Source organism: Archocentrus centrarchus, chromosome 12 (assembly GCF_007364275.1).
Source record: "Archocentrus centrarchus isolate MPI-CPG fArcCen1 chromosome 12, fArcCen1, whole genome shotgun sequence".
Classification (NCBI taxonomy): domain Eukaryota; kingdom Metazoa; phylum Chordata; class Actinopteri; order Cichliformes; family Cichlidae; genus Archocentrus; species Archocentrus centrarchus.
This window is the reverse complement of record NC_044357.1, coordinates 24,321,673-24,333,160: the sequence shown is the minus strand read 5'-3', so window position 1 is coordinate 24,333,160 and position 11,488 is coordinate 24,321,673. Positions and strand designations below refer to the sequence as shown.

Genomic DNA, 11,488 nt, shown 5'->3' with positions numbered 1-11,488 from the left:
TAGGTTGTGTGAAATAATTGAATATAGATAAATGTTTAACTCCGATTGCATGAAATAGTGCATTAATAATTTGCTTTTATGCAATCTGATATTTCTTGAATTATTGGTTCAGTCACTTTTTAAAATAAGTTGATGAACAACATGTTGTTAAATGCCAAATAATCATATAAAAATGATTTAGATAGAGTTTGATTAGCACATGCTTATTGCTTTCTTCTTATAACCAGGAGAGAGGAGAGGACATTAAGAGAGAGCAGATGAGATGAAGAGTGCAACAGATTGGTGAGAAAGGGGAAAAAGAGGTGACAGTTTAAAAGGAGCCATTATGGTACAATAAAAGCAGAAGATCTGAGACTGCGGCTGGTTAAGTTTAAAAACTGAACTTAATACTGTTAGCATACTGTCTCACAAATAACTACTTGATCAACATTTCTACTTTTTTTAAGGTTTTATTCCTGCTGCTCAAAATTAAAAATAGTAGCAAACAGAAGAGCTCAAATTTTTATTTCAGTATCATTCTGTGACTTCAGCCTTTAGGTAGCACATAATGTTTGACATTTATATATTAATTTTACTAGAAAATATAGTAAATCATTTTAAAGAGGTGCTGTTATCAAGTGAAAATCCAAAAGATTTCAGGGCTGGGTTAAGCCCCCAGTGTTTCAAGATCCTAACACCCTTGTTCTCTTATAGATTTTTAATCACAATTTTATCATTGTCTGATAATGTCTGCTTGAAATAGGTGGAACTCACAGGGATGGTTCTGTGTGGAAGAAGAGTCATTTGAAATGGCCCTTTCTATCTGAATGTGCACAGAGCCTGAAACAGGGTCCTGCTTCACAGAGACAGTTGATAACCCTCTTCATGGTATCCGTTATCTACAACAGAGATTTTAGGCTTTGTCAAGCCAGCTAAGCTCAACAAAACCTAAAATCAAAACAGCCTGGCTGTGTTGAATTTCATACATATTATACTTACAATATATCTGGAGTTCATACTTGTGGGAAACCCCCATAACAAAAAACAAGCAGTACTTGAACAGCTGTGGCTCCATTTATAAAAACAGTTTTGCACATTTTTTAACCCTTACATTAAGGTCACAAAATTTCAACCAGTGCACAAACAAGAGAACAAAGCACCCTTAATAAAGTGCTGTTAATTTAAAATTTAAATGCGACAAAAAAAAAATTAAAAGCATTTTAAAAATTTGAGACTTAAAAATCAAGAGAGAAAAAAGCTATTAAACATTTTTTAATATATTGGCGATATAATAAACCAAAACCACCTCAACTGGCTTTTGATGTGGAGGAGCAGGGGCTCTACTTTGGGCCCCTCCTAGATGGCTGTGATTTTTGTTCCTATAGGTTCTCTATAGGCTCATCTTGTTAGTGTTTGGCCCTTTATTTTATTTATTTGAGTTATTTTTAACATACAGATTTCTGTGCCAAAGCTGACAGGCTGAGGAAAAAGAAAAGAGAAAAAGAAAAGAAAAAGGAAGAGAGAAAGAGAAAAAAGGAGAATGGGTAGAAAATAGAAAAAGGGGGAAAGAGCACAAGTAAATAAACCAAAATAGTTCATCAGTTTTGAACCTGTAAGAGAAGAAAAAACAAAACAAAATACTAACAATACTTGGAAAAATAAATTTGTGTGGGAAAAACTAAACAAACGAAGCACAGATACGCAAACCAACAATTTTGCTGTGTTGTGATTGCATGGCTGTTTGTGTCTGTGTCATGAAATGTACTTACCAATGAGGGCAGGACGCCGCAGCTCCGCCCATCAGAAGCTAGAGGCGGGTAGAGAAAGCCCCAGGAAGCCCAGGCCACCAGCAGCCCATTAAGACCTACAAAGACCCGCGGCCACTCATTCCAAAGACAACCGCACACCCACCCCAGCAGAGGGGAGAGGGAGGTCCCAGACGGAGCCCTTCCCCAGTCGAGGAGCAAGGGCTCCAGGCGACGAGAACCCCAGGGGAGCAGGTCAACACCCATGCTAGAACATCCAGCCCCGCCCAGAAACCTCAAGTCCCCCTGGGTGGTGGGGGCAACCAGCGAGGAGCAGCAGGGAGGCAAGGCACAAGGCCCAGACCCAGGTCCGGCCATGTATACACACACGCACGCACGCACGCACACACACACACACACACACACACACACACACTCATGAAGACTGTGACAAATAAACAAAGACACACATTCATCCATATCTACCCACCGTCTGAAGACGGGGCGAGTGGAAATCCACCCAGGGCCAACAGCGACCCCAGGATGCCTGGTCCCTAAAGAAACACCCAACCCCCACCCAGGGTAAGGTATAGGAAATCAGGGTGTGGGATGACCTACCCAACTTGTGTTTTGATAAATGTATGTATTTATGTTTTATCAATTTATGAGGTGTATAGGGTGCAGTTAAAATTGAGGGGACAGTTGTGCCACAAGCACCCAACTGCTGGTTGTCAATGCTCGCCCACACTGCCCAAAATATTTTTAAAAATTAAGATTATTCAAGAAAGAGAGAGGGGGGGCAGCAACATAAGTATCAAGAGGAAAAAATAATTTGGAGACAGATAATATTTCAGTGGTCACGAGTAAATAAAAATTGCATTTGCAGAATTTCCATTCAAATCTTTAAAAAAAAAGAAAATGATTCCGATCTTCAGGTGTTCCTCTGGCATATCCCGTTATGAGGCCTCTGAGATGAGTTTGAAGAAGGGTAAAGCTTGTTTAATTGGAGTTTAAGTAGCTGAGTGTGAGAATACATCACATGGTTTTACTCTCTGAACACAGAGGAAGATGTCCACACCTGTCCACAGGTGTGGACATCTGTGGGGAGGTGGAGATCACAGTTTACACTGAGAGCTGGATGGTGACTTACCAGTCACTTAAGGTTCAAATCTGAAATACAAAACCTGTTCAGGTGGACATTGGCACTGTGGGAGAGACGAAGCTTGTGGCTACATTTTGATATAGGTAACATGCTCAGAGAGCTCAGTTGTAAGCACACAAAAAAATAAATAAATAAAGCATCGGTGTCAGAAAGAAGCTTCCATAGAAAATCTTTTGGAGGCCAAAAACTCCTGAATGAAACATTTGAGCAAATTAAAAATATTGCAGTGAAGGACTGAAGCCATGAAAGTGTTTTGAAGCTGTAACGAAGTTTATAGATGCATGTATGCAAGATTGTAAAGATTTTAAATGATTAAAATTATATAAAATCAAACCTTATGGCAAACATTAGTCCCCAAAGTCAGAGAAGGAAATTCCTAAACATACCAAACACTTGATTTTTGGAAACCTGATATTTATCCTCCAAAACCACCAGAAAAACAAACTGCAAGAAACTAAATGCAGAGAAAATCAAAGAAAGAAGAGAATGAATCATAAACATAACTTTATAACTGTGTGAGGCTTTCATGAATAAACTCACTGCAGCTGTTAACTCCACCACTAGAGGGCGACAGAGAGGCTGTCGCTGCATGCCGCGTCATCTTTCAGTCCTCGAGTCAAAGGTTGTTTATGAGAGGAGGAGGCAGCTCTCAGATCAGTTATTCAGTGATTCATTCGTTACAGCTTCTGTTGTTTAGAAAATATTTGGTAAGTATGAAAGTATTTTTAGCAGTTAATGTTTGACCCAGATGTCTCCCTCACACACACACACACACACACACACACACACACACACACACACACACACACACACACACACACACACACACACACACACACACACACGGCCTGCAATGTGGATGTCATAAATAATGGCATAAAGAATAAAGAATACTAAATAGTCATGTTATTTCCCTTCGATTATGCATGTTTTCCCTGAGAAATTCTGAATTATCAAGATTAAAGTCCTACATTTATGAGAATAAAATCCACAAAGGGATAAATCCGTTAGAAGAAACTCTGCTATCATCATGTAGCTGTACAGTTAGAGTGTAATTACCAACTCAGTAACACCGTAGCATGGAGACTGCACTGTTCACCTCAGGAGCAGTCTCCCCCTCACTACAGGACCTTTACACCACCAGAGCCGTCATTAATGACACACACCCAACAAGGCCTGTTGACACTTCTGCCCGTGGTCAGGTGAGTCTGAAATTAAAAAGAGACACTCACAAAAGGACAGTCAGCGCTGCTCCCTCCCCTCCATCACCCCTCCTGTTATTTCCTCAGTGCAACAATAATCATTATTATTCTGCTAACAGCACCGTCTGCTCTCAGTGTCTGCACAAGGCACAGGGGTCATTATAGCTCATTGATTTGTTCACATCTTACTAACAGCACCTATATTCTTAATTCTTGTATTTATTTTTATTTTTATTATTTTTATTTTCTTTTTTATTGTTTTGTGTGAAGGGGGGGGGGGGGGGGCAATTTAAAAATTCAAGGTGTGTTTTTACTGTTCACCACAGCCAAATGTATCTTTTGTTTTATTTCTTCTTTTATTTTCTGAAGTGATTCACTTTGCAACAATGATTAATTGATGAATACTATTAGATAGATACATTGATTATTCATGTTTTCAGTTATTTTATTGCTTTTATTTTGTGATTGAGTATCATCTATCTATCTATCCAAGAAAGAAAGGAGGCTTCATCTTACTATAAACGATCTTTGGCGGCTCGTCATCCTTCCGCTCCGGCTCGTTTTGATGTCGTGTTCAGTGGGCGACGGGACAGCAGGCAGGCGGACGGCAGAGATGGTTGCTCCCGAGGAGCGGAGCGGCGGCGGGCGGCGCTCCGGGTGTCCGCGGTCGGTGAAGTCGTGGTGGCGGCTCGCGGTGCTGCTCCTCTCCGTGTCCTCCCTGCCGGCGGTCTCGGCGCTGGTGGAGGGTCTGTACTGCGGGAAGGAGGTGTGCTACGACGTGCTCGGCGTCACTCGGGAGGCCTCCAAGTCGGAGATCGCCCGGGCTTACCGGCAGCTGGCCCGGCGGTACCACCCGGACCGTTTCAGGCCGGGGGAGCCCGGCTCGGAGGGGGAGACCCTGGAGTCCGCGCACACCAAGTTCCTGCTCATTGCGACCGCATACGAGACGCTAAAGGTGCGCCTGCGTGTGTTTCACAGCTTTACTGAGTCCCGCAGTGTTTTTATCACTTTAATTATAAAAGTGAGGAGATGTTGCTTTATGAGGCCACCGCGTCCCCACATTTATACTCTTATTGTATCATCCACTCAGAGACTGTTTGTGCCACTCTGTGATACCAGTCCGTTAATATTTGACCATATGTTAAAGGCGCTCTATTTTCAAGTTATTATTTCCACATGTACAGTCTTGGGCTTTTCTGGAGTAGTTTTGTAGTTTTTATTTATTCGTAGTTCAAAAATTGGCCCTTTGTGCTGCTCCTCAGCTCAACAAGCTGTCCCTTTAAGGCCGTTTGTCCAGAAAAGCTAACTTTCCTCTGATTGGCCAGCTCCCAGAAGCTGAGGTTTTCTGATACACCTTTAAACAGACTGCAGGCACAGGAAACTTAAGCATAACTGTGGGGCATCCAGAGGTTCTCCAGCTGAGCGTCACACTGTATGTGCTGCATTCTGGTGGATTTTTATGCACCAGTTTGCACATTTCTCTGCATCCATTTATGAAATTGTGAAAAAATCTGAAAGTAAACGAAAACACAAAAATCATAAACTGGAGTGTAATGCAGGGAGACTCTCAGGTATTCTCACAGGAATATTCTCCACTTTTCTCATTAAATATTATCCCTGCTGAGCCAACTCATTTAATTTACAGACTCTGAGACATTAATATATTATTTAAGCCCATATTATAAACATGCTGCACATACATGTATTTTTAAGAATTGTTTTCATCTCAGGATTGTTACTGAAGTCGACTGAAAACAGAATCAGGTACACAGGCCTAGAGACCACTCAGCGACCCCCCCCCCCCCCCCTCTGCAGTCGGTGGTTGCTTGGGAAAAATGTGTATTCTCCAACTGGTTGGAGAGTGGTTGCTGGTGGTAGCTTGCTGTCGGCAGATGAAATCAAATAGAAGGTATTAAAACCTTGTGGTTTGTTGCTGGCAGATTGCTGTGGTCACTGGTGGTTTACATGGAGGATGGTGACTTGTTTGCAAACACTCGAGTGGTCGAGAAGCTTGGATCCAAATGGAGAATGTTTGTCTTCAAAGTAAAGGTTGTACCTTAGCACAGCAGCCAACATGTTTCAAAAGGTGCAACTTTTACTTTGAAGGAGAATGTTCTCCATTTCTGGATTGCATCAAACTAGGGTTGCATCTATCGATTATTTTAGTAATCGAGTATTCTATCTATTATTCCATCGATTAATTGAGTAATCAGATAAATACTTTTTTCGTACTAACAGTTCATCTGCATATTTTAACTTCTATACTGCAGTTTTTCTTTCTGTGAAACAAACTCACTACAAGAAGAAGATGATAACGGAGAACTTCAGTGCTGCTAATGTAGGTGAATCGCTCCACTTGCATGGAGACAACTGAGCGCCACAGAGTTTAAACGAAGCATCGAGGCAACAAATTCGCTTCTAGGATTTTTTTTATAATTATTCAAGTTACTCGAGGAATCGTTGCAGCCCTACGTCACGCTTTTTCCAAGTTTCCCTACCACTCAGAGAGTAGCTGGTGAGTGTTTGCAGACAGGTAGGATCTTCCGTGCCAGTTGCCCGTTGTTTAATGAGCAACCGTGACAACCTCCAGCAACTGTTTGCCAGCCAGCTGGAGAATGTGGTCATTAGAGGGGCCCTCCGGTCACTGCTCCTGCAGGTTTCTGTTCCAGAAACAAACTGAATTAATTATTAGTCAGTTCAGTCAGCTGGAGTTTGATCACCTGTGTAAATAAAGAGCTGAGCCTCCACTTTAATATGAATTTAATGTCAGTGTGGATCATAAAGCTGCAGCCATACTGGAAGCAATTAGCTCGTAGCGCATCACTGTGAAGCTGACAGCTGTTGCTAGCAGGCATTTCAGCTCTGGTCGCCTCTAACATATTTACTACTGGCCATACAGCAACCAACAGTATCCTGCGCTCTCATTGGTCGCTGCTTCAACTGCTTGCCTGGAAGTTGAGAGTTCATCTCATGCCCCGCCCACTTTTTAATCGCCGGCGACTCGAAGTCCCCAAATGTCCGTGACTCTGATATTGTTGGCATTTAGTCCAAATTTGAATCTTAAAGTAATTTCAGCCTCATCTCCTCCCAAACATTCCCATAATTTCCATGGAGACGGCAGCTGTGACTGACTGATCATCGATCGGTGCTTTTTGTGCCTGAAGTTTCGTGAGGATGAGATTTATTTAAACAGCGACTGCTGCAGTAAATGTTTCAGTGCAGGGCATCAGGCTGACAACCCGAAGAGTTAGAAAGACACGTGCTAGAGCTCGATTTTATTCTAAACTAATAAATTCAGTGTCCAGTGATCTGTCAGATTGATTAGCTGTCACATTTATTGTAACAATGTGACAACTAACCACCTTCTGCTGATTGATGTGCTCTAAAATGTGCTTTATATCGACTACATGAATGAGGAAATGATTCAGTCAGCTGTTTCAGGTGCAGCATGAGGGGCGGAGCCTGAATCCCTACCTGCCAGGGAGCAGGTGAGGTTCAGAGTTTCAGTAGCTGACGCAGAGTTTGATCGCTCTTTCTGAAACAAACTCAGAGTTTTCACTAAGCCTGCTTTGTGGAGCGAGGAAAAAACAACCAGAAGTAACGAGCTCTGTGTGTGTGTGTGTGTGTGTGTGTGTGTGTGTGTGTGCGTGCGTGCGTGCGTGCGTGCAGGATGAGGACACACGGCGGGACTACAACTATATGCTGGACCACCCTGAGGAGTACTACCAGCACTACTACGCCTACTACCGCCGACGGCTCGCCCCCAAAGTGGACGTCAGGGTCGTCGTCCTGGTCACCATCTGTGCCATCTCCATCTTCCAGGTACGACCGCGGCCGAGTACGTCGGGCGGTGTTCTGTTTGTTACGCCAACAAACCTGTCCCCGTCTCTCCCGCAGTACTACAGCTGGCACAGCAGCTACAACGAGGTCATCAACTACCTGATGACCGTCCCCAAGTACCGCATCCAGGCCACGGAGATCGCCAAGCAGCAAGGACTCCTCAACCGCTCCAAGGAGAAGGGCAAGAACCGACGCTCCAAGGAGGAGATCCGGGAGCAGGAGGAGGAGGTGATCCGCGACATCATCAAAAACAAGATCGACATCAAAGGAGGCTACCAGAAGCCCAACCTGTCGGACATCCTGCTGTGTCAGATCGTTCTCTTCCCGTACTACCTCACCAACTACGTGGTGTGGTACGTCTCCTGGGTGTACCGCTTCACCATCTGCAGGGAGGAGTACGGAGACAAGGAGAAGCTCTACATCATCAGGTCGGTTTGGGTACAAACTGTAAAACTACCTGGAGGGATGAAATGAAACTTTAATATCCTTCATACCTCGTTTTTTTGTTTAATCCTCAGGAGGCACATGAAGCTGTCCCAGTCTCAGTTTGACCGCCTGGAGGAAAACACCAAACAGACCTTCCTGGACAAGCAGCTCTGGGTCAAAGAAAACTTCGAGGTTGGTCGCAGTAAATTGTTTCTCCTCCTCGTCAGAGCCTCCGGCTGTGTTTTTAGATTCGTCCTCCTCCCTTACATCAGTTTGCTCGTCTGAATAAACACTGACTCAGCTCGAAGGCTGAAGTTATGCCCATGTGTACCCACGCTTTTGAAAATGCATGAACTACAAACTCTTATCTGTGTAAATATATTGTAGCTGCCTCTCCAGCAGTTTCCTCGTCCTGTGGACCGACTCCAGCTGGCAGTGTTAGACCCCGCTCTGCAGAACAGTGGAACAGTTCTCCACCTGCTGCAGGTTCTAGTTAGAATGGCCCTCCAGCTGAGAGGAGGAGCTTCAGCTGTAGTCTGACAGTGGAGGGGGGGGGAAAGTGAAGTTCCTGCAGCCAGCGTCACCGCTGCTGTCTGTGCACATTCAGGGTTTCCATCAGGAAGCTTAGTGTGAGTGTTAGCTGGGATGGGGTGGAGATTCAGTACAAACGTGTGTCTCTGTCCATGTACTATGATGCTTATTGTGGGTGGCACAGACAGAAGAGCAGAGGGGAGGACGGAGATCAAACCTGCAACCTTTGGCTCGACCGTCTCCAGCAGAGAGCCGGCGCCTCAGCCCCGTATAAAAACCTAACCCTCATAAATGTTGGTGGCGTCTTTCAGGTGTACAGAAAGGAGCAGGAGGAGGAGATGAAGGTGAAGATGGCAACCGACACGAGGATGAAGCAGTACCGCCGCTGGATGAAGAACGAGGGGCCGGGCCGGCTCACCTTCATCGACGACTGACGGCCGCGCGAAGCGTCCGCGACGACAGACACACCTGCCTCAGTGCCGACACACACACGCACCGCGCTGTGTGGAGAAACGTACCTGTACAGAAAGATTATATAGCAGAGATATTTTCATAGCAATCAGGCCAGAAAGGGGACGATGGAGGAATAAACTGTGAGCTGAAGCTTCAGACCTTTCAGTAATTTTTTATATCATGGCTTTTTTTTTTTTTTCTTCTTCAAAGTACAATAAAGTTTAATAATTTTCTCCTGCTGGTAAAAACACACTGAGCGACTTTGGTGCCTGACTTCTTAAGTGATTTTCTGTTGGATAATTGGCCAGCCGGCTGCGAGTTGAAGCTCAGCAGCAGCTCAAAGTGTCCTTCAGTGAGACGGTGGAAACATCAAACCTGGTTAGCGCAAAGAAGCGGTCATTTCTCCCAGGGCTTTTCTGTCTCGAATGCATCGCTGAAGCTTTTTTTATCTGAAGAAAACGAGGCGTTTATGTTGTGTAAGCGGAAGCCAAAGTCGCAGCTGCTGATCTTCATCACCGTCAGTCTCTTCAGACCTTTAGGTGGCTGCTTACAGTTTACTGCATCTCAAAGGCTGATTCTACTTTCAGTGTTATTTATTGTTTCTGCAGTTTGTCTTTTCAGTGGCAAAGCAAAATTAAAGTCACTCTGAATTGAAAAGTTTGAGTTTTCTGTCCTCAGCTTTTAAAAAACAAAAAAACAAGGACACACCTCCACCCATCCGGAGATGACTGAGCATAAATAAAAGGGTAACTGTTTAGTTTTTTAATATGAAGTTTCATGCTGATTCACCTTCTTTACAAACGTCTCTATAGGAAACACTTGTTTCCTGTGTGACATCAGAAGCTTTAAACCCTCTGGTTCATGCCTGAACTGAAGCAGCTGCTGGTTTCTATCCTGCCGAGTGACCCGAACCGTGAAGCACCAGAACTGCAGTTCTTCTAATGTCCACTTGAGGCAGGCTCCAGCAGTGAGTCAGTCCCCATAGACTCCCATGTTAAAATGTTTACAGCCTGATGCTAACAGCTCAGCTCTCTCTAATTGCTTGCCCCCTTCATAGCAGCTGTATGAGGGCAAATTCTTTTGGGGTGGATTTTGTTGAGGCTTAAATTTTGGGGTCTTTCACTGTAGCTGTTAGCTATCTGCATACTTCACCTTCAGTAACTGGAGTCTGAACTGGACCTCTGTTGGAGTGTTTTAATTGGATTATCTGACCAATGATGAGGCTGCTGTGTGTCCAAGAAGTCTGTGCTCCAGCATTTGGTTAATTAAATTCTAGTATTTTATTAGTTATTTAGCACTAATTAGCATTGCTGCCTCACAGCGAGAACCGAGGTTCACCTGCTTCTTAACTCTAATATCTAATCAGCCAATCACATGGCATTCATTCATTCATGATCAAGATGACCTGCTGAAGTTCAGACCGAGGATCAGAATGGGTCAGAAAGGTGATTTAAGTGGCTTTGAATGTGGTAAGGTTGTTGGTGCGAGGCCGGCTGGTTTGAGTATTACAGAAATCTGCAGTTTACAGAGAATGATCTGAAAGAGAGAAAATATCCAGTGAGCAGCACGTGTCAGAGGAGAATGGCCAGACTGCTTTGAGTTTACAGGAAGGCAATAACCACTGATTACAACGGAGGAATGCAGACGCGCATCTCTGAGCAGGTCGACCCTTGAAGCAGATGGGCTGCAGCAGCAGACGGCCACACCGGGACAGAAGACTGCAAACGTGTTGCCTGCTCAAATAAGTCTCAATTTCTGCTGCAACATTCAGACGGTGGAGTCAGAGCGTGGAGTAAACATGAAAGCATGGGTCCATCCTGCCTTGAATCACCAGTTCAGGGTGGTGGGTGATATTTCCTTGGCACACTTTGGGCCCCTCAGGCATCATTTAACTGCCTCAGCCTATCTGAGCATTGTTGCTGACTGTCCTTCCCTTTATGACCACATTATGCTGGTTTCACAGTGAGTTCACTGCACTCAGACGGCCTCCACGGTCACCAGATCCCAATCCAAACGAGCAGCTTTGGGATGTGGTGGAGCGGGAGATTCTCATCGTGGACGTGCAGCCGACAAACCTGCAGCAGCTGTTTGATGCTGTCATGTCAGTGTGGACCAAAATCTCTGAGGAATGTTTCCAGCAAACCTGAGCC

General features: G+C 44.4%; 1 protein-coding gene across 1 annotated transcript; it reads left to right on the top strand.

Annotated features, from left to right (window-relative positions):
• Nucleotides 1-4,653: 4,653 nt before the first annotated feature.
• dnajc25 (DnaJ (Hsp40) homolog, subfamily C, member 25) lies at nucleotides 4,654-9,995 on the top strand. The gene is made up of 5 exons (XM_030742516.1): nucleotides 4,654-5,043; nucleotides 7,758-7,910; nucleotides 7,986-8,356; nucleotides 8,447-8,546; nucleotides 9,197-9,995. The coding sequence occupies exons 1-5, from the start codon at nucleotides 4,654-4,656 to the stop codon at nucleotides 9,317-9,319; spliced, it is 1,137 nt and encodes a 378-aa protein (XP_030598376.1). The 3' UTR covers nucleotides 9,320-9,995.
• Nucleotides 9,996-11,488: the final 1,493 nt, after the last annotated feature.

Coding starts and splice junctions, on each gene's coding strand:
- dnajc25 (XM_030742516.1), top strand. CDS start 4,654: ATGTCGTGTTCAGTGGGCGACGGGACAGCAGGCAGGCGGACGGCAGAG. Junction 5,044..7,757: donor CCGCATACGAGACGCTAAAG/GTGCGCCTGCGT, acceptor GCGTGCGTGCAG/GATGAGGACACACGGCGGGA. Junction 8,547..9,196: donor GGGTCAAAGAAAACTTCGAG/GTTGGTCGCAGT, acceptor GGCGTCTTTCAG/GTGTACAGAAAGGAGCAGGA.